Raw genomic sequence first — 22,565 nt, forward strand, 5'->3', positions numbered from 1 at the left:
AGATGTACAGAGCAGAACAACAAAGACAGCATCGTAAAGCAACGGCGAAGCCGCGCGCGGCTACGAGCCCCCGCGATCCGTCCACAGGCGGATCGACAGATCCGAGTCCATCGACCCGGACGCGATCATGTTCTGCTGTGGGTGCGTCTGCCCGCCGGCTAAGATCAGCCCTGCGCGTTTTCACCCGAGCCGCAAAGCCACGCACCGCGACGGCGACGACGACGTCGGTGTGGCCCTCGAGCGTCTGGACGACCTCGCGGCTCTGGAGGTCCCAGATGTACACCTTGTTGTCCTCCGAGCCGGAGATGATCCACTTCCCGCCGGTGACGGAGAAGCAGGCGGCGATGCAGAACTTCTGGTTCGTGTGCCCGACGTACGTCTTCAGGCAGCGCGAGGTCTGGTAGTCCCAGAGGCGGATCGCGCTGTCGTGCGCGGTGGAGAGGATGTACTTGGAGTTGGGCGAGAACTGGACGTGCTGGCTGCGGACGCGCGAGGGGCGGTCAGCCCGGAGCACGCGGCGGCAGCGGAGAACGGAGGGGTACCATATCGCGTCGTGGCTCTCGGCGAGGGTCTTGAGACACTGCCCGGTGGTGGTGTTCCATATTCGACTGGGGCCGGGCGGGTGAGCGGAGGAAAACTTTCGGACGGGCACGGACTGACATGAGGCCGTCGAGGGAGCAGGAGACGATGAGGGACGCGTCGCGGTTGAAGTGCACGGCGGTCACGTAGTCGAGGTGCGCGAGGATCTTCTTGATGCACTTCCCTGGCGGGTCCTCCGCACGCGTACGAAGACGGGACGAAGGGGGGCGCACCTTTCTCCACGTTCCATATCCTGATCTCGCCGTCGCAGCCGCCGGAGACGAGGAGGTTCGACGCGGTGTTGTAGTTGACGCAGAAGACGTAGCTCGTGTGGCCCTTGAGCACCTTCTGCGTCAAGCCCTGCAAGGCCCCGTGCCCGTGTCGGTGCCCGCTCGCGCGGCCGAGACAGAAGAGGCGCGACGCACCGTGTCGACCTCCCATATGCGCAGTGTGTGGTCGTCGGAGGCAGAGGCGAGGTTGACGCTGTCCGCGGACCACGCGATGTCAGACAGCCCCTTGGTGTGTCCGTTGAGGTTCCGGATGAGCTCGCCGGTGAAGGGAGACCAGATCTTGACCGCCTTGTCGTTCGCTGCCGCGCGATGAGACCAAGCGCAGGAAGATCACAGAGGACGCGCGGGAGACGCACCGCATGAGGCGAGCAGCGTGCCGTCCGGGCTGAACTTGACGGCGGAGATCGAGGACGTGTGCCCGCGCATGGTGTGTCTGAGCTCGTAGTGCGGTCGCTCGCGGGCGGTCACGGTCGCTGGAGCGGGGGCGGCGGCAGGCGCAGGCGGAGGGGGCGCGGCGGGGGCTTGCCGCTGCGGGACGTCGTCCTCTGTGGTCTGAGAGCCGGCCTCATCGTCGGTTGTCGAGTCGCCGTACTTGTTTTCGGGGTGCTCCATATGCGGGGGTGTATAGACAAGGCGCCTCGGGTGGCCGATGACTCTGCGGGAGCGGAGGAGGGATCCTAGGGCGCCAAATTGTGGGCTGAGATAAGATAAGACGGTGCTCGTGGCCACTGGCCAGTCGTCGCCCTGCGCGAGTCCTTCCATGAGAGCCGTCGCGGCCAAGAAAGGGCTAGTACTACTACTAGGCACTGCTCTCGTAAACGTGGCCGAGCGCGCCGCTGCTCTACCGAACGCCCTCAACGTTCCGTTCAACGCTCACCTGTCGCTGACAAAATTAATGTCTCCCGGTAAGTACTGGATCCGATTCTGGCCTTCGTTCGGGCATGAATCTCTCGACAGGGTGCAGAGAGAACGCGGGCCTGGGAACTCCTCCTTCACTGTTACGCACAGTGTACATACGCTCGTCGCTCCGCTTGATCGAGGTGGGATGTTGGGAAGCCCCCAGCGTGAAGGATCAAGTACTAGTGGCTGGCTCGCATATTCTGCCTCGGATCAATATTACAGAAGTCCGGCGCGTACCAAATACTCGAGTCGAGCATCATCACCTAGGCCTCAAGCGAACTACTAGGAGCCGCCACCCACCCCACAGGCCGCTACTTATCGTCCAGACTTGCTCTCATCCGCCGATGTCTGACAACTATCTATATCAGTGTCTGATCTGTCTGACGCTGCTTGAGCGGTGGGCATATAAACCCCCCCACGCCCCGACGCCCGGCCACCTTCCTTCCGGCCACCCCCTCTCCCCGCCACCGGTCACGCATAGCGTCAGGTATGGCCTTCGGTCTATCTGTCGTCGACTTTGCCGTCGTCACCTGTGTGGCCTCTGCTTTCGCTCTATATCGCCTTTTCAGTGTTCCCTCCCACCTCCGACACATCCCCACAGTCCCTCTCCTTCCGCTCCTGTACAGTTATTTCTCCGGCGAAGTCGAGGAACAGCGGATAAAGCGCCTCGTCCTCCCCTTCGCCGAGAAAAAGGACACCAGCGTCGTGCTCGTCTTCTGTCTCGGCGACTGGATGGTGCAGGTCCTCGATCCCAAGGTGGGCCCATATTCTCCCTCGCTCTCACGCGCCCACATCGCGAACCTGACGGCTCCATTCCTTCCCGCGCGCCCTCTTGGTCGCTCCATGCTTCCCGGAACAGGTCGGAAAGCAGCTGCTCGAGAGCCCGCACGTGCGCAAGCAGCCGCAGCCCGCCGACATGCTCCTCTGGCGGCTCATCGGGCGCAACAACGTGTTCATGTCCGACGGCGCGATGTGGAAGCGTCAGTCCCGGATCATGCACGACGCGCTCAAGCAGACAACGCCCGTCCACGTCTTCGCCGACCTCGCCCGCACGACGATGGGCATCCTCGGCGACGGCGGCCGCGTGCGCTGGAACGACCTCACGAACCGGTACACGCTCGACGCGGTCGGGACGACCGTCATCGGCTACGACTTCCAGGCGCTCAAGCACCCACACGGATCCTTCGTCCGCCGGTACCACGACGTGATGGCCGCCATCGCGAGCCCGGCGTACGTCGTCTTCCCGAAGCTCGAGCGCTGGCTCCCGCGGCGGGGCGTGCGCAAGATGGTCGACGACTTCGTCGCCGATTTCGTCGGGCTCATCAACGAGAAGAAGCTCAGCCCGGGCAACGACGTGCTCACCTTCATGTTCGACGAGCCGGAGATGACCGAGGACGAGTACCGCGACAACTCGATCGTGACCTTCATCGGCGGCCACGTGCGTATCCCCGCCTGTAGCCTCCCGCGAGCCGCGGCGACGCGAGCCGAGGCGTGCTGACCGTGACGACCCTGCGCAGGACACGACCGCGGGCGCGCTCTCGACCTCGGTCTACTTCCTCGCCCGCGACCCGGCCCTGCAGGCGCGGGTGCGCGCGGAGGTCCTCGCCGCGCTCGGCCCCGAGGAGCCGCGCGCGGCGCACTACGCCGCCACGCCGCTCCTCAACGCCGTCATCCGCGAGTCGCTCCGGCACAACACCCCGACGAACATCACCGTGCCCCGCGTCGCGGACGTGCCGCTCGACGTCGGCGGTTGGGCGGTCCCGCCGGGCACACCGATGGCGCTGCACATGTGCGCGGCGCACCACAACGCGCGCGTGTTCCCGCGGCCGGACGCGTTCGCGCCCGAGCGGTTCCTCCGCGAGGAGGACGGCGCGGCGACGCTTGACGGCCTCGGCGGCGGGGGCGCGTGGGTGTCGTTCGGGCTCGGGGCGCGGCGGTGCCCGGCGAAGAACTTCTCGCTGTACGAGCAGCGGGTGCTGATCAGCATGCTCCTGCGCGAGTACCGCTGGACGCTCCCCGAGGACTCCGTCCACCGCGACTTCCTCAAGAACGGCTTCTCCGCGTTCGCGCTCAGCCTCCCGGAGAAGCTCGACATCGACTTCGTCAGGATCGGCGAGAAACCGGTCCCCAGCCCGGTGTAGGCTCTATCGTTACGATTACGAGGCTCCTGTTGTGCACTGTATGATCAGTGGATGTTGTACGCTGCCTGCTACTCACGAGTATTCTAAGACTTTACGCCCGCGACGATCACAATGTACAATAGAATACCCACCCCTGTCTGAACGGCGGAGCATTCACGATTATGCGAGGTCAGTACTGGTCGTCTGAAAGAGAGAGAGAGAGAGAGATAAGCGGCCATTTACGCTATGGAAGGTCGGCAAAGTATCGATCAGGACCGTGGGAATTACTCTGCTCTGTGCCGCGAACGAAAAATCGCCAGCGTCTGCTCGCTCTCTGCTTCCCTCCGCTGTGACCCATCCGAGCTCAATTCCATTCTATCTCGCTTCTTGCACAACAACAATTTGTGGCAATCGCTAGGGATTTGGCCATGCGAGTGTTGGTCTGAGTTGGTCGCCAGTGAGTCCGTCGTAATTTCCCTCATCCCACGTACCAAGTCAAGGCCCTTCACGCAAAACTCTACGTGTCGTGTCTGTTACGGTCGTGGAACATCGACGCTGCTCAGCTCTTCTGCCTCGCGGCTTCGTCATGAAGTCGCGGGGGTCACAGAAGACTGGGTCGGTATCGTCGCAGTAGAGTTGAGGCCAGCCCCGCTCATGAAGCGTCCATCTTTGGCTGTTCTCGTAGTTTGTGACACACATCTCTCAACCCCGCCCGTTCCATGTAACTTATCGTTGCGTACGCTTTCTATACATGATCAAGCCTTCCACCTCCATCCGCCCTTGTCCCGAGCATCCAGCCACCGCACGTACGCGACACAGAACCCCGCCGCCAAAGCAACGCGCCATCGTACACCGCGACGTCGTTGTAGCGCGTCCGCAGACTGTCCATCGTCAGCACCCCGCCCCGCCCCGCCACTGCGTCGCGACGGTCGCCCCCGGCTGTGCGTGCCCAAATGAGGCCCGCGATGGGCGCGCCGAAGAGCGCGCCGAGCCCGCGGATGAAGTAGATGAACCCGTTCACGCTCGAGTAGTTCTGGACGCCGTAGATCTCCGTGATCGTCGTCGGGAGGAGCGCGTTGTACCCGCCGGCCCAGACGCCGTAGAGGACGACGAAGGCGAGGAAGCGGGCGCGGTCCGAGTCGTACCAGAGCGCGAGGACGGAGACCGCGGAGAGGATGACCTGGGCGGGCGTGCGCGCGCGCGTCGCGAAGTCAGCGTTCAGCGTTCGACGATGCGGACGCCGCTGGGGAGAGAAGGGGGCGCGCTTACGCTGAAGACCATCGTGTTTTGCCGGCCGACGCGGTCGGCGAGGACGCCCATGCCGATGCGCGCGACGCTGTTCACGGCGGTGTTGACGGCCAGGAGCACGCTGCCTGTGGAGCTCGAGTAGGAGAGATCGAGATCGAGTAGGTGGTGAGGAAGTACGTGGGGACCACATTCCCTGCCGCCTGCAAGAAGGCTCCACAGGACTGGGACACACGGGGGCTCAGTGCGCAGCCCCGCGTTCAGCGAGAGTGCGCACGCACCTGAAGGACGAAGGTGCCGCGCCTGAGTAGGGCCATGCTGACGCGAGACCTTCCTGTCGCGCCTGCAGCCGAACGGTGCTTCTTGGTGAGGACGCTGCATATCGGGATGCTGAGCATCAGGTTCCATATGCCGAGGATGCGCAGCGCCCAGCGGATGCCGACTGTGGTGAGCAGCGTGTGGAAGACGGGGGAGAGCACGAGGCCGCCGACGCCCGATCCGGCGAGGACGATGCCCATCGCTGCTCCCCGGTTCCGGTCGAAGTAGGCGGGGGTGAGGGACATGAGTGGGAAGTAGTACATGCTCGAGCCGATCCCGTACAAGAGCCCCTGCGTGAGGAAGAGCTGCCAGAGCTGTGGGGGAGGGACGGGCGCTTCGTTAGCGGGTCTGCGGGTGGGTCCGGGAGAGCGGGGAGATGCGGACGTGGGTGCAAAAGCTGGCGAGGACGATGCCTGTGCTCATGATGAGTGCGCCAGAGAGGGAGATGAGCTTCATGTTGTCCATCCGGCCGATCATGGGATTGACGAAGATGCTGCCGCTCCAAGTGAGCCCACTGCCGAGAGTGCCGACAAGGGACACGAGCGCCTCTTGGCCTTGTGCATCTACGATAGTAGTCTCCGGAGAGGTGTAGAATTCCTGGAAGTAGCCGAGATGTGAGAAGAGTAGCTCTGACATGGGGGCAAAAGAATACCTGGAACAAGCCATAGATTGAATTGATCCCAATGACATGGAATGTCATCATGAACCCGGCGAAGATGAGCATGCATTTGTACGTCCGTGACGGCTCAGGTTCAGGCTCCGAGTCGGTTTCTTCACGGTTGAGCACCGAGGCCGCACGCGAAAGGTCTTCGAGGTCGTTTGCATGGCTGATGCTCGAGAGGGTGCTGAGACCGATGTCGCCGTGGCGAGGGACCATCCCGGTCGGAGTCGGAGAGCAAGGTCACGTCCACACAAAGCCGCTGAACGATATATGGGGATCGGATCCATTTGCCATTTGAGCACGCAATGGCGACGGGCGCCCGCGCTAATGCTGGCTTGGAACACTGGCTAGTTCCTGAACGATTCAGCGACCGTCTTTCTGTCTTTCTGTCGGTCCGTTGAAGCTGCGGCAAAATGAACACACCCGGACGTGGATGGCGAGAGGAGAAAGGGCGCGAAGGGCGGAGGCGCCGTCTCCAGCCGCGTGTCCAGTGACCAGCCAGTGCAGGCACGCATCATCGTTGCATTCAATATTCAGCGCTTTCAGCGGCCGTCGTTCAAAGCGAGGGAAGGAATGGTTGTATCGCGTCCACAGAGGTCGCTCTCATATAGGTCTGGTCATGGGCATTGAGGGTGATGATGGTTCTATCGTGACTCGTCGGCCTGGCGAGCTTTCCGGCCGATCGAAATTCGTTCCCCGCGCCAACCTCCGAGACTCCGGCGCTTCGACTGCTCATTCTGTCCCCATCAACACCCACCGTCTTTGACAACATGGACGACATTGTTTCCGATGCGGAAGTTGAGAAAGCTGTTGAACTGCTCAGGAAGACGGGGAAGGTAGGCATAACATCACTGTCGAGATCCGTATCTCTGATTGGATAGCAGTATATTGTCGTCCCTGTCAACGCACCTTCCACACCACCACTACCACCACGACCACCACCCACCAGTACCACACCAAACGACAAGGCGACTGAAGCCCCAACCGCACCCCCAGCTGTCTCTAGGTGGGCGGTGCCTAAGTGGGCGGTGATATTGCATGCGAAGAGAGAGAAGGCGAGTTCTCGCACCAGCGCTCTGTGCACACGGCTCCAATGACTGTTTGACACAGGCACTCCGCAAAATTTGCGACCGCTTCCCTCCCACTCCGTTCTTGCCAGAAAGTCTCTTTCCATATGGCACAGACATGATTCCCGTCGGCTCCACTCCCGACCCCAGTGTCTGGAAACAAGAATGGGACCAACAACAGCCAGGTCCAGTGCATCTCGTCAACTATGGCTTCGCCCTCGATGAGGCCTGGGCTATCAAGTTCGCGGCCCAATGCCAAACACGCTTCCACATGGAGCAGCGGATGACGCCGCAGTTGTTTAAGAGGAGCAGCTGTCCACGCATCATCGACTTTGCAACACTCACGCCGGACGTGCTTGCGTCGATGAAGAAAGACCGGGATTACTGGAAGTACGTGTGGGCCGGGCTGAAGAACTTGATCCTCGCGCACGCTTCGGAGAAGTTCGAGCCGATGTATATCACGTTGGGTCACCCAATTAGCCGCGATAATCTGATTGTGCTCGTTCTCTTTGACAACTACAACGCGACGAAACGGGTGTGGCTCACCGGCTGCCTCACCCACGAGCCCATCATGGACACCGTGAACAAGGTCAAGGAGTGGTTGACCTTGCCGGGCTTGGAGCCACCGGAGGCGATGTGGTGGTATGAAAGCACCTCGCCCCTAATCGTGAGTTGTCAGAACCTTCGTTGGTGAGTGTCTAGACTCACGTTCTTCCGTTCCATACAGCCGACGCTCGAGGAAGAATTGGACGACTGATCAACGTGGATACTCCGAGATTCTCCATTGCTATGCTGTTGTCCGCCGATGTGCACTCGTCCTGCTCTCCCTGTACCACGTTCGATACCCGTCGCATTGCTATGTATAAAATGTGGCATAGACACCGTCTGCACCAGTGTGACGCATGGTGTGTATGAAATTAATCCTCGACGATGGTCCATCTTTAAAGCTTCAAAGCTTCACCCCCATGCGTCACGAAAGTAGACTCGGGCTGCAGGCCCACAACCGTACATGATCGCGGGGACCCACAAGACGGCCAACAGAGCACATTGCGATGGAGCCTGATCCTGCGCTTTTCCAGTGGCTCTCATCTTATGTAGCTTCATCACACTACCTGCTTCGCTCGCCGCCACATATTACTTGATTACAGACTAGAGAAGGTCCGTTGTCAAGCTTTCAGGCCTGGCCTGGTCCGTCCACGTCGTCTCCAGGCCTTAGCCAACGTTTTGCAAGTACTCTCAGATACCCCCTCATCCCCGTTCTGGAATGCTCCAATGGCTACGACCCACCCTCCGGCGTCGACCACACACGAGCACGCCGCCCCTCCGCCTCCCCCAATGCATTCACGGTTCGTGGCGATCTCTGTGCTCTCCTCCGCGACACCGCACAGCCCGTCGTGGCCGCCGCGCTCATATGTAGAGTCTGGACCCTTCGTGCTGTGCAACTGAAGACGCGTCGGCATGCTTTCACGGCCCGGGCCCGTCGTTCAGCTCGATCGCGATCAACCCTCTCCCATCGTCGCGTTCTCGCTCCGGATACCGTCGCGCACGGCCATCACGCTCACCTCCGCGTACGCCCTCAGCCTCTCGTCCCTACACTCTTCTGAGTCTTTGTTCCTTGTTGCTTTACTACTATACCTGCACACTCCTGCCTGTTGCACACATGATGATCAGCATCCCCACCGCTTCGTTCGGTACCATCGCACCCTGTCTTGCTCCGCCATCATGGCCAAGCCCTCTCTAGGGTGCGTCTACAACACACCAACATGGCTCAATCCCGCCTTGGAACTATCTGACGAGGTGGACGTGGAGAAGAGAAAGGTCGAGCAAGGGCCAAGGACCATGGTGCCAACATGAGGACGTGCATAGTGGGGCCCATGCCACCTCTCTAGTTTGTCGCCACCTTTCTTCCCACCCAGAAGATTGCAGTGCATGGCTGGCGAGCAGAGGGCGCCTTCAGTAAATTGTCCATCAGAGTAGAGTCAAACAATGAGATTCATGAGCCACCGGTGAGTAGTCTTGCAGGCATTCACAGTCCACCAAGCAGACTCCGTTTCGATATAGGCCATAGCCCTCAACACCGCCGCGGGTACATGAAGCCCGACATCTGCTGTTACACCACAAGCAACCGCGATGTTGGAGCCGCATAGCCTTCGTCGAATCGTCTCGCATAGACTTCGGCTACGCCGAACTGTTCGTCGACATCTCCCCTGATCCCGCCCGCGACGCATTCACCGATCCTCCGAAGGGCTCAGTGAACGAAGCGGATCGCGAACTGCTATCATTCTCACCCAGTGAACGCAAGCACCATGCCATCCACGATCTTTTCGGTCAACACGCATCCTACGTCACAGAGATCTTCGACCGTCAGCCTCGTTGGTTCCTCTTCACTGTCAGCGTCCACGGCTCGCGTGCTCGCCTTCTCCGATGGGATCATGCTGGATGTGTCGTCGCGGAGGGTTTCGATATGCGTAGGCATCCGGACATCTTATGCGAGTTCATCTGGCGATTTTCGCAGACAACCGACTCCGGACGGGGACACGATATTTCCGTCAAGCTCGCTGTGGAGACTGAGCATGAGATTTTCGCTGGTGCTATCCGCAAGTATCTTCGACTTCAAATCGCCGATCACCAGGACCTGGAGAAGGCTCTCCGACAACACTATGTCCCGGGACGCGTTTACGCCACGGATGTCCTCCACTTCCGTTTCTCGGCTTCGGAGGAGAACACGCGCAGGTTTCTTTTCTCCCGCCCCGCGACTTCGGCGACCTCCCTGGTTGGCCGGGGTACGCGTGGGTATTGGGCGGTCGATGCAACGACGAACGAAGTGGTTTTCATCAAAGACACCTGGCGACATGGCGGGGCAGAAGAAGTGGAAGGAGAAACTTTGCGTTGTCTGACGGATCTCGGCGTACGATTCGTTCCTTATCTGGTCTGGCAGTGTCAAGCTTGGAAGAGTATCCGCCAGAGCGTCATCGTTTGAAAAGTCAGTTCTTGTTTCTTCCGCGCGTTAAAATTCCTTGCTGAGTGTTTCTTAGGGAGTGAAATGCAGTCCACACTCATTTATGGGCGGCTTCGGAAGCCTGGGTGTGCCGCGTTGGTGGACTATGGCCCCGGAAGGCGGAACGACGGCATTATCGTCTTATCTGGGAACTGTCGGTATGCCTCTGAAGACTGTAAGGGGCGTCAAAGAATTGCTATCTAGCACCACGATGTTTTCACTGGTAAGACCATCCAAGGTGCACGGATGTCTGCGCTGATGTTCATCTGAGCAGCAATGCGCGATGCTCTGGAGAAAGACAGACGAATCCACCGGGACATCAGCGCGAACAACATTATCCTCGTCAAGGAGGCAGATTCTGACACTCGTTATCTTGTTGACTGGGAAACGTCTTGTCCCATCGATACAGATGGCAACGCGGTTGAGCAAGGGCGAACGGTGAATTGCTCATCCTCTCATAGATTGACTCTGATAGTTAATATGTATATAGGGTACATGGCGATACATGTCTATTCGCGTCCTGAGATGGAAAAACGATCACGAAGGGTGGCATCGATTCGAGGACGACGTGGAATCCCTACTGTACGTCGTGATCTGCAGCGCAATACCCCGGCAGCCCCACACTTTCCCGCCCCTCAAGCTCGTCTACATCTTCAGTAACATGTTTGATCAACCTCGGAGTTCCGTGCTGTCAAAGAGGTCTGGGGAGGTGCAGGGAAGCGCGATAATGCCGAGACTCGAACCTACGTCAGCGGAATCGAGATCGTCAGCAAAGAGGATACTTATACAGAATGCTGGTCTTACACTCCCCCCTTCCGGAGCACGGTGAAGACGTCAAGGACAAATGGAAGGATCCCGAATTCGTTTACGACTTCTGGGCCAAGTTTCTACGTGACAGGGCTCTCACTCTAAAGACCGACAATCGCGTGGAGAACTCAGTGGAGACCGTCGACAGCGTTGAAGCGACTTCCATGACAAAAGAATGCACACGATACCCACAATTCCCCGACACGACATCATTGGAGCGCGAAGAAGCGATGGCCAGACTCGCCCCGTCAGAAGAGGAAGAGACGGAAAGTTCTGAGGAGATCCGTCCGCGCCAGCCCCGGAGGATCAACCTAGCAGCGCGCTGGATATTTACGACCTATTGCTCGCCCCAAAGCAGCCCCAGGCGCGTCGCCCAAGCGGCAACAAAACTACCAAGAATCTATTGCTAGGCAAACACGACCGGTCGCCGGTTGCAGAGCCGCCCCCCGAACGTCGCGCAAGCAAGCTACCCCGTAAATAAAGAAGTACATTAATGACCGCAAAGTATGTCGTACGAGGAAGTTATAAGATGAATAAGCGGAGATTCAAGACCGAGAAAGTGGTGGCGAGGTCAGAATCTGTCGTCCTTGTTCTGCCAGACAGCCCTTGTTCGAAATGCCCAACGTAGCGATCTATAGCGATGCGGTGTGTCGCATCACTTCGGTCGCGGAGTTTGTCGCAATCCGCTCTCGTGAGTACGGTTTTGAACGAGAGGACAAGCTTCAGAGTCCGGGTTTTGTGCTCGATGCCACGCATATCCCGCTAATCAAGAGAGCAAAGGAGATATTAGTGTCGTGTATGACGCCGGCCGCTGAGGCCTGGCCTCAACGCTGCTGAGTAGCACGTCACCACACACATGGGGGACATGCCTTTGGCCTGTCAGGGGCGTCATGTGCATACTCTCCTTTGCGATGTATCAGTTGTAGAACGTGTCTTCGTGCGCACACTCAAAGAGTGTAACTGAAACATCCAATATAATTACTTGTACGGAGAGCGTAAATAGCGATACACTAGCAGTGATGAGTAGTGATACAGTGCATAGAAAACAGGGGCTGACATGGCGACTACACCTTCATGAACGAGAACAACGTGCTCATCGACACCCACCGACGGCCGCTCTGGTCCAGATACTTCTGGGCAACCTCCTTGAGATACACGCACACCGCACGCTGACTGCTGCCGAGTGCAACCAGAGCGTTGTGGACTGCAAGATACTGTCGGCACATAGACAGTCGAGTATGAATTAGAACAGACGCACCATCTGTGTCCCGAGGCCGATTTTTCGTCGCCTCTATCGCGTGATCGACGTCGAAGAGCGACACGTAGTACCTCAGCTGCATGTACAGCTTTGCGTCCGAGTACTGCCCAGCCGCATCAGCCTCCGAGGGCAAGTGTCGCCACGACAAAATAACGCACCTCGAATGCGACGTTCCCCTGGCACCCCTCGCGCAGACACCGCCGCCCGTACGCACCCATGTCTCGCGTCCGGTGCCCGCACGTCGGGTCGTCGCACACCGTCCATCCCTCGTAGAAGCGCGCAATCTTCTGCCGTGCTTGCACCTCGAGCTGTGTCTGCATGCTTGCTACCCCGAGCTGCACCCGGCACCCGGTACATGTTAGCCCCGCGGGCTGTACGATCGAACCCGCGCGGTCTGCGAGCGGCGCGACGGCGAGCTCTGCCTGACACGCGCGACAACGGATCGTCAGAGGCTCCGCGTCTTTGTACCGTTCAGAGTCTGGGAGTAAAGAGTCGAGGGTTGCGAACTGGAGCTCGTCGGAGGTTGGACCGGAGACCGAGGAGCGGAAGCGGGCGGGGTCGAGCCCTAGACACTCGGCGAGACGGGCGCGGTCGGTGCCTTCGATAGGCTCGCAGAGACGTTCGATGGGAGGGAGGATTTGTTGGGAGAGGTAGTGCTCGTAGTCTGGAACGCGCCACAGAATCAGTATGACGCCACCGAAGAAGGATGATGGGCTCACCGAGCTTGAGGTTTTCACTGTCTCTGCGAACCTCGTCGGGGTGTTTGGCGCGGTCTGCTTGCGCGGTCTTTGCGGACTCGCCGCCTTCTCCCAGACAGAAGACGTAAGGGATGACGTCTCCGCCGCGGGCCGTGCCTCCTCTCTCCTTCATGCGTAGTGCCACTTGGACATGCGGCTGGCTCTTCGCGTCGGGGTAATCTTCTGGGTTCTTGCCCAGACGCTGTGAAGACATCAGCAACAGTCAACGCCAATAAAAATCAAGGAAACCGACCTTGTGGATGATGAACTCTTCCAGTTTGATCTTGCCTGCCCGCACGTCCTTGCCAAAGGTCGCGAGATACTCGTGAATGTTCTCCACGACATTCTCTGTCGCTTCCCCGGACAGGATCTGGTCGAGAACAAATTGTGACACTGCCTTTGAAAGCGCACAATATTCTCGCCGCTTCATGTCGAGACCCTTGACCTCGGTGGAAGTCCGGGTGAGGTCCTCCACCTTGATCGCAGCGTACTTCTTCTTTTGCAAGAGCAGGAGGCGCTTGAAGACGCCGTCAAGGTCAATCTCGAGAAGCCGGTAGCGTTCGTTGACCGCCTTTTTGAACTCGTTGGAGATCTTGAGGGCAGCATCGAGCTCCGTCACCCCGGAGTTGACGAAGACGGAGTCCGTGTCACCATAAACGACCTACGAGACTTTTGAGCCCGACCCTACGAGGTGCAAGAGGGTACGGAAACTCACCTCGAGCATCATACTCTCAGCGAGCTCCCTCGTATGCGTAAGAATCTCACGACCCTTGAACGTCGTGAGCGCAGCGAGTGGACGGGCGTAGAACCTTGAGAATTCGAAACCGAGACAACCATACATGGCGTTGGCCGTCAGCTTCAATGCCATTTGTTTGATGTCCCACTACGATGGCTCGCGCGTTAGCCACGGATGACCGAAAACGACAGTGGTTGCTTTACCTGGAGGAGTTGCGCCTTCGTCGCCTTCTTCTCGCTCTTGATCAGCTGCTTGACCTGCCTACGACGGCTGACGAGGGTGGCAATAATCTTCGGCAGCACGCCTTGAGCAACATGATCCTCTGGCGGCTCCGCCATCTGCTCTTGATCGTCAACGTCTTCGACGGGCTCGACGGTCGTGAAGTCGATGTTGTACTCCTGGATGATACTCGGGTACAGCGAATTGAAGTCCATGACGAGGATAAACTTGTCGAACAGCCCACGCTTCGGCTCGAACACCAGCCCACCCTTGTACTTATCGCGCCGGCCCTTGGTCGCGGGTTTCGCGTCCCCGTCTTCGTCTTCCTCCGCCTTGGCCGCCGTCGCTGCTTTCTTGCCGTACAATTTATCCGGGCACACGTACTTGAGCCGGTGGAACTCGTGCAGGAGAATGTACTCGTTGCGCTCCGCGCGCCCGCCGTTCATCGTCTTGTTCCACGCGTTCCCCGCGAGGTTCGTCAGCTGTCGAGTGAGGGGGAGGAGCTGCACCTTGTGGGTGAGCGCCATCTGGTAGTGTGCGTCGAGCTCGCAGTGCCGGACGAACATGATCAGCCGCTCCGGCGAACGCACAGCGCTGTCGAAGTAGCTCGCGGTGTCGTCCGGGTCGATCTCGGGCCGATCGCGCTCAAGATGGGTGTGGCACATCTCAGTGAGTGACCACGTGGTCGACGTGATCATTTTCTACGAATGACAATCAGTCTTGAGCACAGGGAGCAACTGAACAGGGAACATACCTTGGCGCTGTCGCTCGCGAGATCACAGAGCAATCGTCCACCTAGGAAGCGTAAGTTTGACCCTTGGCGACCAATGTTTGGCCATCGTGACTGCCTGAAACGCCCTATACGCGACCAGTGTTCCGTTTGGTGGTGCCGCATGCGCTGGAGCAGCACGTCTAGCGACACGCCAAGGAATTCATGGCCAACGATCACATCAGGGTCAGTTCGGTATATCGTGTCTAAAGCATTATCAGCCATTAGTTCGGCAAGAATATTAGACAACGTACTGATGAGACTGGTGAGCAGGTGCTTCTCCGATGCGAGCGCGGTGATCCCGCCTTTCCCTGACGTTTGCTCCTCAAAGTTGGGTGGGAAACGGTCCAATGGCCGCACGAATGTCTTCACGACGCAGGGTAGCTCCTCCGGGGGTGTCGGGTCATCAATGTTCGCTGGAGAACGCGTCAAATGGAGACAGAACGTGACCGATGAAGTGCGCTCACTGTTAGACCAAATACGTGCGGTTAAGCAGACGATTTCCCGGATGTTCTCTCGGTGGTTGACAATGGTGCGCAGGCTCAGCGAAACAATCGTCAAAGGAGGGTTCTCTTTAGGCAAATCAGGGTCCAAGTCCGCGATGGGATTGATGTCTTTCGGGTCGGAGACCGTCGCTTCGACTTTGCACCAGGAAATCTATCCAGTTGGCGATAGCTGTGAGATGGGAGGAACTTGTACGCCAAGAAGACACTTACTCCCTTATTGTCGATCTCTGGGTTCTTTATTCTCAGCCAGCATGGGCCCATGATTTTGCGCTTCAACACAAGGAGTTCGAAGGCGTTCGTGTTCGTACCAAATATCCGAGAGAAATTCGGACTAGACGCGTTGTTCGGAATTTGCGGCTCTATGGCATTTGGCCATCAGCATCCATGTGACGGGCTAGACAGCTCTCACCTGTGAAAGGATAAACGACCTTCATCCACTGGTGCTCTCCTCGGGGAACGTCTTTCTCGCCAAATGCGTACTTGCGTTCGACGAACTTCGCCTTAAAGCCACTAATCTTGACCTTCTTGCGTAGTCGGTCGAAGTCCGAGTAGACGTCAGGGAGAGCCGGAACCTCGTCCGTCTCGTAGGTGTTCCCTTCATCGTCCTCTTCCACGCGCAAGTCGCGTGGTAATACGAAGAGATTGCGCTGGAGGTTCTCGACGGTTACACAGATAGAAACCCATGCTTGTGACTTCTTGTCCTGCACTTTGCCGATGAAGTGTAACTTGCCTCCAGCCTCCAGGTAGTCCACCCAGTAGAACCGCAGCGACCCGTCCTCCTCGAGGACCGAGAGGTTAGAGGAAGCGGCTCGAGAGGGATTGGAAGTAGCTAGGTCGATGGTGTCCTCTGTCTTCACGTTCAATGTCGCATGGATAGATAACCATGACGGGTCATCGTCGAGCTTCTTGACCTTCTTCTCCGTGGTGTTACCATTGATGGGCTTCAAATGTTTCTGCTCTTCGTCGACTTCCATTTTGACATTCGTCTTGGGCTTTGACCCTTCGTCCCACTCCAAGTCGTCGTCGTCCACATCCATGAATGCACCCATGTCGACACCACCGAAGTCGCTGTCTGTGCCGCTTTCGACGTCGAGCTTGCCCATACGCTCGATCGCGGGGAGGATACCTGGGGTTTCGGTCTTCTGCTTCTTCTTCGGGCTCATAAAGGTGTCGTCCCCGCTCAGAGCACCAGTGCCGTCATCCATGGGTCCATCGGAAGATAAGTCCGGGTCCCCGCTGCTGTACCCGCCGTTCCGCCGGTACGTGATGCTGCTGTAGTGTGCGAGGGAGGAGTCGAATACGGAGTCGGGTTCGGGCTTGCGCTTGCGCGACTTCGTAGGGGCTGGCTTCGTAGGGATGGCGTCCATATCACCCAGAATGCTTGCCATAAGGTCAGACTCTTGGTCCTCAGACACTACTGGGCGATACGCGCTGATGGACGGCTGAACGGAGGGGGGCGGAGGGGCAGGCTTCGCTTTCGCTTTGCTCTTGACGGCCTTGCCCTTCTTCGCTGTGCCCTGTATGAAAACCAAAACATCCAACAAAGCTGATTGAACATACACTTCGTCCGTGACCTCTCATCCTCGCTCTCCTCTTGGTTCTCTGCCTCGTCGAAGTCATCCATACCGTTGTCCATGTATCCTCCGACACCATCATCCTCCACGAAGTCGTCCCGGGCAAGGCGACCCTTCACGATCGTCTTGTACTGGGCATCTGTGACCGTGTCATATATTCTGCTGTCCTCTTCGACCTATAAAGAAATCAGCGCGACGTCCTCGCGTGCATCGAATCAACGCGTCGCGGACCTTGTACTCCCTCTTCCCGCCCTCTCTGGTACGTTTGAGCTCAGCGAGCTTGGCTAACTTGTCTTGTTTGCTCTGACGCGCCCTGCTCGACATTTCGGCGCGTAAAGGAAAGTGAGGAAGGCACGCAGAGAGATGAATACGAGGTGGTCTCGGACGCGTCCATGCGCGCGACATGAGACGCGCTTTCGCGCGGAGATCTAAAGCGCGTGTCGACCCTAACCTAGGCGCAGAAGCCTTAACCTCCGGGAGCCGGCCGACCCAGCGCTCCGAGTCTGAGCGACTCTCACTCAGCACGAGGGTCGCGAGCGTGTTACCTCCACGTTAGCAGACGTTAGCCTGCTCTCACCACTATCTCTCCTCCTACCACGACCATGTTCAGGACTGCTCTTCGTTCCTCTGTAGGTCTACTGCGGATAAAATCTTTCTGTGAGTCAGACTAATGCATTTGCAGGTCACTGCCCTTCGCGCGCCGGCTCGCGTGCCAGCGGTCGCGCTCGCCAATTCTTCGGCGCGCATTGCGCGGAGGTTCATTACCGACGATGCGCGGGCGAAGATCCAGAAAGCGGTTGACTCGACGCCAGTCGTGCTGTTCATGAAGGGCACGCCCGACGCACCGCAGTGCGGCTTCTCGCGGGCAGCAATCCAGGTCCTGGACATCCACGGAGTACCTCCGGAAAAGATGAAGACGTTCAATGTTTTGGAGGATAGCGAACTGAGGTCGAGCATCAAGGAGTTCTCGTGCGTCCGTCTCTTGTTCTTAAGCTGGTGCATTGACATAGGCGCGCACAGTGATTGGCCGACAGTACCCCAGCTCTATGTCAAGGGTGAGTTCGTCGGTGGCTGCGACATCCTCATCAACAGTACGTCCCTTGTGTCTCCTCTCGTATGCTTGCGCCAACCAGCACTTGCGGAATAGTGCACCAATCTGGAGAGCTCGACGAACTGCTTGTGACGAATGGCATCATCCCTCAGGAGGAGGTGGCGGCGGAACCCCAGTCCGCACCCCAGTAAAACACAGCAGTAACCCCCTCGACGTCGCACCCTCCACTCCCTCTTCGCGCGGCCCTCCGTCGCTGGATGTATTCATATACACATATTAATAAATGAGTCACGGAACGTACCCGTGGGGTACGAGTGGGGAAAACGGCTGGTAGAGCCTGGATCTATTCCGGCGCATACTCGACCACACCTGCGGCATCTATTGCACCTCTCTTCACTTTCTCGCCCTTTGCACGCATCAGATCCTCGACTGTTTTGAGCTTCCCGTCCTGGGTGCTCTCCTTGAACCAGCCCAAGTTGTCGGCGATGAGATGCCTATGAACAGTTAGAGGGTGAGCTAGATGTGTAGCGAAAGACCATACCGATTTTTGCACCCTGGACATTCCACCATCACGATGCCCTTCGTGTAGCTCCTCTTCGTAAATTCATGGGTCGAACGGTGAGAGCACCCCTCCACCGTGCATGTGAAGCTTATAGAAAGCCTGGGCTCCGGTGCCTGGAACGTGAGGTGTTTCTGAGGCGCGCCGTCGGCCTCAGTGCTTGTGGGAGCAGGATGCGAGTGTTGTGACGAGGCAAAAGGCTTCTCCTTGCGCCATGTTGGAGTTCTCGAGAACGATCGCGCACCCAATTGCGAACGAGTGTAGAGCCGAAGTGAACGAAGCGAAGCGGATGCTGGTGGCACAGCGATGCTGGGCTGCCGGAGTACAAGGGCGTGGCGTAGCAAGGACATGCGAAGCGCAATGTTGTGCGAGCGTCGGGGTAGATGGTGGGGAGTCTTCCCAAGGTGCGGAGGACACTTAAGGATGAGGCAGCGGTGCCACTGGGGACTCGACGCACGCGACAGGATCACGTGTCGTACATGACAATGATCGGCCGACGGGGTGCGAATTCTACACCAACGACGACCACTACGAACCTTCGTACCTACCCCGGATAACTACCACAAAGCGTCGCTATGTGGGCCCATTCCTCGAGCATAACGGAGTTATTTTCTTACGCTAACAACGGACGTACAGACTCGTGCATGGCTCCTCGAACGAAGAAAGCCTCGCGCAGCCAGCGAGTGCACTCTATGAAACCCGGGTATCGCAATCCGATCCAGGATCTCCCGCAAGAACAGTTCGATTTCATTTTGGTTCTGCTCGACCCTCCAGACCTGCTCGCCTGTTCTCTCGTCTGTCGCTCGTGGCATGAAGTTGCGTCCGCACGAGTGTTCTCCCACGTCTCTTTCGAGACCGCGAAGAGGTTCTGCGCCTTCTCTACATATCTCGAGTCATATTCAAGTCTTCGTCCTCACATCCGAACCCTTACCCTTGGAACGAAACCACAAATCGGCGAAAAGAAGACGGCGGTCATTTCCGTCGACGCCGTTGCCCGCATTGTCAAACTCCTCCCTCGTCTCAGCGAGATCAACGCATGGGTCATTGAGTTCCAAATGGGTTCGCTGGAGTCCAGCGAAGAGGCCCCGCCGGATTCACAGCCCGTACCAGAGCCCAAGCCCCTCAAACTGCTGAGGCTAGAGAAGTGCAGCGGACCAAATCAAGACGGCATCGATGGGCTGTACCCGCTCCTCAAGCTACTTTCGCTCTTTCGCGTCGACACCCTCCTGCTGGATTACGCATGGAGGACATCTGGATCATTTTACTCTCCAACAAGCGTTCCTGAAAAATCCCTTTCCATCCGCGAGCTTCATTGCGACTTCGGCAGTATCCGTGTTCTTCCTCTACTCTCCCCGCTCCTCATTCCAGAAACTGTGCGGACTTTTAGTGTGGACCTATATGATGGAAGTCTCAACTCACACTTACATTTCTTTACCCGGGAACACGGCCCTCATTTTCGTCATTTGTCTCTCCGATGCGGGCGAAGGACGAACTGCAAGCAGTACTGGAACTATCATCGTCGTAAGTGTTCGAGTCGGTGGTACGAGACTCGAGACGCTCATTATGCATCTCCTCAGCCTCGATCAACTGGGAAGATTTCAAATTGTGGTCGTGCACAGCGACTACGTTATTGATGTGCATACCCTGCTGGGAGCGCGTCGATATCTTCAACAGAGAGCAAAACCGAATCCACGAATACCATTATCTTTTCTCACAGCTCAGGGAGGCAGAGATCATCGTTATCGACCTGCCTGACTACAAAGCGAACGCGCGGGAAGTCTTCGAATTCAACAAGGTCGATAAAGTGCTCTCGAACAACCTTTACAATCCCAGGGCGGTCATATTCATTTTACCCCCCGCCCAAACCGAACTCGGACCCCTTCGTGCAACCTTTTCAAGGCTCCACGAAGCCGGCAAGCTGTTCACCGCTTACGCGCCATACCCGATGGAAGGTGTTGCTCACTGGAGTGAGTCGCCAGATTCGTGTTTAACCAAATCACCACTCATTTCATGGCACAGACCCCGCCCAGTATTCTGCCGGCATCGACAAGATTATTGAACGGACGCGTCCTAAGATTCCTCCGAGGCCTGCGCTACCGGCTTGACCGGATCGTGGTGCACGCATGGCCGTCCCGGCAGCAGTGACGAGCACCTAAAAACAACGGCGCACTCGACCTTTAGACGGAGGCTCACAGGCTGAGAACACTCGCTCAATAAGTGTCAACCACGTAGAAATGTCCTCCGTAAATGTGGTCAAGCAGTGCATTTCAGAAGATTATTATCCGAGCATTACAAATCCACAGTCCGAGCACGTCTGAGCACGTCTACGTGTTGATTAGTTTCAGCACATATCAACAACTAGTCATTCTTGTCGACAGCGCTTGCGTTCATCTCGTCCATGAGCTTCCCCGGAGTCCCCTCCTGGAACGCCTTCTCCTGGCCCTCAAACGTCTTCTGCGCCCACTTCTGCGCCTTCTTGAACGTGCTGGCCTCACACGCCGCAATCGCCGCCTCCCGCTCCTCCCTCGTCGCCCCCGCGTTGATCGCATCCGCGACCGCAATCCCCATCTCCAGCGCGCCGAGCATCGCGACATTCCCGCCCATGCCCGAGAAGGGCGTCATGAGGTGCGCCGCGTCGCCTACGATCGTGACTCCGTCGACGTGCGTCCAGGTGTGGTCCACCGGGAGCATGTACAGCGCGCGCTGGTACACCGCCGCGTCGTCCGCGTGGTCGATAAGCTTGAGCAGCACGGGCGACCAGGTGGCGAACCGCTCGCGGAGCGCGGCGCGCGCCGCAGAGGGGTCCTCGGGGAGCTTCCAGTCCTCAGGGGCGAGGAACCAGGGGTAGGTGCGGACGCGGCCGGTGCCGGTGCGCTGGACGAAGAGGACGTGGCGGCCTCGACGGCGAAGAGCGTGCCTTTGCCGATGGCTGCCCCGAGGTCGGCCATGTCCTCGCGGTCGATGACCCCGGGCGCGAGAGAGATCTCGGCACCGTTGATGCCGGTGTAGATGCGCTCCGCGGGGGAGACGAGCGGGCGGACGCGCGACTGGCCGCCGTCGGCGCCGATGAGGAGGTCGCAGACGGTGGTGGTGCCGTTGGTGAACGTGAGCTCGTGCTCGCCGCCGCCGAGCGCGCGCACGGACGCGAGCGCGTGGCCCCACTTGATGGACTCGGGGGGGACGGCGTCGATCATGATCTTGCGGAGGACGGGGCGGTCGATCTCGGGGTTGAACTCCTCGGGCTTCGTCTTGCGGCTGGCGGGGATCGCGACGAGGGTCACGCCGTCTTTGCCGGCAATGTGGTATTCGTCGGCTTCGGGGCGAGAGACAGAGTCGAAGACCTCGCGGAGGCCGTTCTCGCGGAACGCGCGCTGGCCGTAGTTCCAGTGGAGGTCGATGGTGCCGCCGAGGTGGGAGCGGGACGTCGCGCTGACCTCGCGCTCGTAGAGGGTGGCAGGAATGCCGCGCTTGTGGAGAGTGAGGAGGGCGGTGAAGCCGGCGGGGCCACCACCGACGATGGCAATGCGAGGCTGAGTGGGGGACATGGTAGAGAAAGGTGTGCGAAGAAGTGCGCGAAGACGAGTGGACTGACGAGCGAACTGGCGAAGCATCATGGTTTGGTGGGCCTTTTCTACTCCGGCGCGCGCGAAGTATGTATACACCCACCAGCCGGTGTAGCGTAGTGCTTACGTGAGAGTTTCGTTGTGGAAGTGCAGTTGCCCGGGCGCCGGCTTCCACTGGGCAGGTCCTTGAAGCTGTGCCGGACACACGCAGGCTTGCGGCAGCACAGGGATATTTGAATTTCGGCCGTTCCCGCCCGATCAGCGTGAGTGTGGTTCGGGCCCTGGGCCTTCAATACTCCTGAGCGTAGCTGCCGCCGCCGTTGCATGACGCGACCTGAAGCGGCGCGAGACCGAGCGGACTGGCGGGCGTGCTGGCGGGCCTTTTCTACTCAACGCGCGCGAAGTATGTATACACCCACCGGCCTATGTGACGTCCTGCGCGGCCTCGAAGCTGTGGCATAGGCGGACTTGCGGCAGCCCGAAGAAGTTGAGATCGGCTGATCATGGTGGGGTCCAGGGTAGCCGCTGCCGTTGCCGTTGCCGTTGCGTGACGCGGCCTGAGAGTTTCGGTGAGAGCAGCTCGGGCTGGCCAAGACTGGCCATGGCTT

At 58.6% G+C, this 22,565-nt stretch overlaps 11 protein-coding genes across 11 annotated transcripts; 6 read left to right on the top strand and 5 right to left on the bottom strand.

The window, feature by feature from the left end:
* Window positions 1-60: 60 nt before the first annotated feature.
* Window positions 61-1,481, bottom strand: BXZ73DRAFT_45172 (WD40 repeat-like protein; the record flags this gene model as incomplete). The annotated part of the gene is made up of 7 exons (XM_048019462.1): window positions 61-147; window positions 206-479; window positions 543-608; window positions 661-763; window positions 813-939; window positions 1,005-1,168; window positions 1,226-1,481. The coding sequence occupies 7 exons, from the start codon at window positions 1,479-1,481 to the stop codon at window positions 61-63; spliced, it is 1,077 nt and encodes a 358-aa protein (XP_047878989.1).
* A 777-nt stretch (window positions 1,482-2,258) lies between these two features.
* BXZ73DRAFT_89469 (cytochrome P450) lies at window positions 2,259-3,910 on the top strand (the record flags this gene model as incomplete). The annotated part of the gene is made up of 3 exons (XM_048025287.1): window positions 2,259-2,525; window positions 2,629-3,207; window positions 3,287-3,910. 3 exons carry the CDS (start codon window positions 2,259-2,261, stop codon window positions 3,908-3,910), a joined length of 1,470 nt encoding a protein of 489 aa, XP_047878990.1.
* Window positions 3,911-3,993: 83 nt separating this feature from the next.
* On the bottom strand, window positions 3,994-6,329 carry BXZ73DRAFT_100460 (MFS general substrate transporter; the record flags this gene model as incomplete). The annotated part of the gene is made up of 6 exons (XM_048014577.1): window positions 3,994-4,043; window positions 4,700-5,069; window positions 5,159-5,358; window positions 5,412-5,766; window positions 5,837-6,049; window positions 6,105-6,329. 6 exons carry the CDS (start codon window positions 6,327-6,329, stop codon window positions 3,994-3,996), a joined length of 1,413 nt encoding a protein of 470 aa, XP_047878991.1.
* A 554-nt stretch (window positions 6,330-6,883) lies between these two features.
* Window positions 6,884-7,937, top strand: BXZ73DRAFT_76788 (uncharacterized protein; the record flags this gene model as incomplete). The annotated part of the gene is made up of 4 exons (XM_048022507.1): window positions 6,884-6,949; window positions 6,998-7,141; window positions 7,224-7,847; window positions 7,908-7,937. The coding sequence occupies 4 exons, from the start codon at window positions 6,884-6,886 to the stop codon at window positions 7,935-7,937; spliced, it is 864 nt and encodes a 287-aa protein (XP_047878992.1).
* A 965-nt stretch (window positions 7,938-8,902) lies between these two features.
* On the top strand, window positions 8,903-10,077 carry BXZ73DRAFT_100462 (uncharacterized protein; the record flags this gene model as incomplete). Its single annotated transcript, XM_048014578.1, has 4 exons — window positions 8,903-8,998; window positions 9,242-9,266; window positions 9,328-9,953; window positions 10,006-10,077. 4 exons carry the CDS (start codon window positions 8,903-8,905, stop codon window positions 10,075-10,077), a joined length of 819 nt encoding a protein of 272 aa, XP_047878993.1.
* A 377-nt stretch (window positions 10,078-10,454) lies between these two features.
* On the top strand, window positions 10,455-11,395 carry BXZ73DRAFT_76789 (uncharacterized protein; the record flags this gene model as incomplete). Its single annotated transcript, XM_048022508.1, has 3 exons — window positions 10,455-10,616; window positions 10,669-10,760; window positions 10,969-11,395. The coding sequence occupies 3 exons, from the start codon at window positions 10,455-10,457 to the stop codon at window positions 11,393-11,395; spliced, it is 681 nt and encodes a 226-aa protein (XP_047878994.1).
* A 654-nt stretch (window positions 11,396-12,049) lies between these two features.
* BXZ73DRAFT_45345 (uncharacterized protein) lies at window positions 12,050-17,108 on the bottom strand (the record flags this gene model as incomplete). Its single annotated transcript, XM_048019499.1, has 14 exons — window positions 12,050-12,189; window positions 12,244-12,346; window positions 12,402-12,907; window positions 12,963-13,182; window positions 13,234-13,641; window positions 13,696-13,863; window positions 13,920-14,636; window positions 14,690-14,910; window positions 14,959-15,120; window positions 15,172-15,361; window positions 15,421-15,569; window positions 15,620-16,720; window positions 16,771-16,960; window positions 17,016-17,108. 14 exons carry the CDS (start codon window positions 17,106-17,108, stop codon window positions 12,050-12,052), a joined length of 4,368 nt encoding a protein of 1,455 aa, XP_047878995.1.
* Window positions 17,109-17,386: 278 nt separating this feature from the next.
* BXZ73DRAFT_76791 (glutaredoxin) lies at window positions 17,387-18,026 on the top strand (the record flags this gene model as incomplete). The annotated part of the gene is made up of 4 exons (XM_048022509.1): window positions 17,387-17,413; window positions 17,467-17,753; window positions 17,805-17,875; window positions 17,932-18,026. 4 exons carry the CDS (start codon window positions 17,387-17,389, stop codon window positions 18,024-18,026), a joined length of 480 nt encoding a protein of 159 aa, XP_047878996.1.
* A 152-nt stretch (window positions 18,027-18,178) lies between these two features.
* Window positions 18,179-18,744, bottom strand: BXZ73DRAFT_45308 (DNL zinc finger-domain-containing protein; the record flags this gene model as incomplete). Its single annotated transcript, XM_048019490.1, has 2 exons — window positions 18,179-18,329; window positions 18,377-18,744. The coding sequence occupies 2 exons, from the start codon at window positions 18,742-18,744 to the stop codon at window positions 18,179-18,181; spliced, it is 519 nt and encodes a 172-aa protein (XP_047878997.1).
* Window positions 18,745-19,086: 342 nt separating this feature from the next.
* Window positions 19,087-20,499, top strand: BXZ73DRAFT_100465 (uncharacterized protein; the record flags this gene model as incomplete). Its single annotated transcript, XM_048014579.1, has 3 exons — window positions 19,087-19,767; window positions 20,112-20,361; window positions 20,414-20,499. 3 exons carry the CDS (start codon window positions 19,087-19,089, stop codon window positions 20,497-20,499), a joined length of 1,017 nt encoding a protein of 338 aa, XP_047878998.1.
* Window positions 20,500-20,752: 253 nt separating this feature from the next.
* BXZ73DRAFT_76793 (FAD/NAD-P-binding domain-containing protein) lies at window positions 20,753-21,939 on the bottom strand (the record flags this gene model as incomplete). The annotated part of the gene is made up of 2 exons (XM_048022510.1): window positions 20,753-21,268; window positions 21,298-21,939. 2 exons carry the CDS (start codon window positions 21,937-21,939, stop codon window positions 20,753-20,755), a joined length of 1,158 nt encoding a protein of 385 aa, XP_047878999.1.
* Between the last annotated feature and the right edge of the window lie 626 nt (window positions 21,940-22,565).

Source organism: Epithele typhae (assembly GCF_022376455.1).
Source record: "Epithele typhae strain CBS 203.58 chromosome Unknown BXZ73scaffold_17, whole genome shotgun sequence".
Taxonomy (NCBI): Eukaryota; Fungi; Basidiomycota; class Agaricomycetes; order Polyporales; family Epitheliaceae; genus Epithele; species Epithele typhae.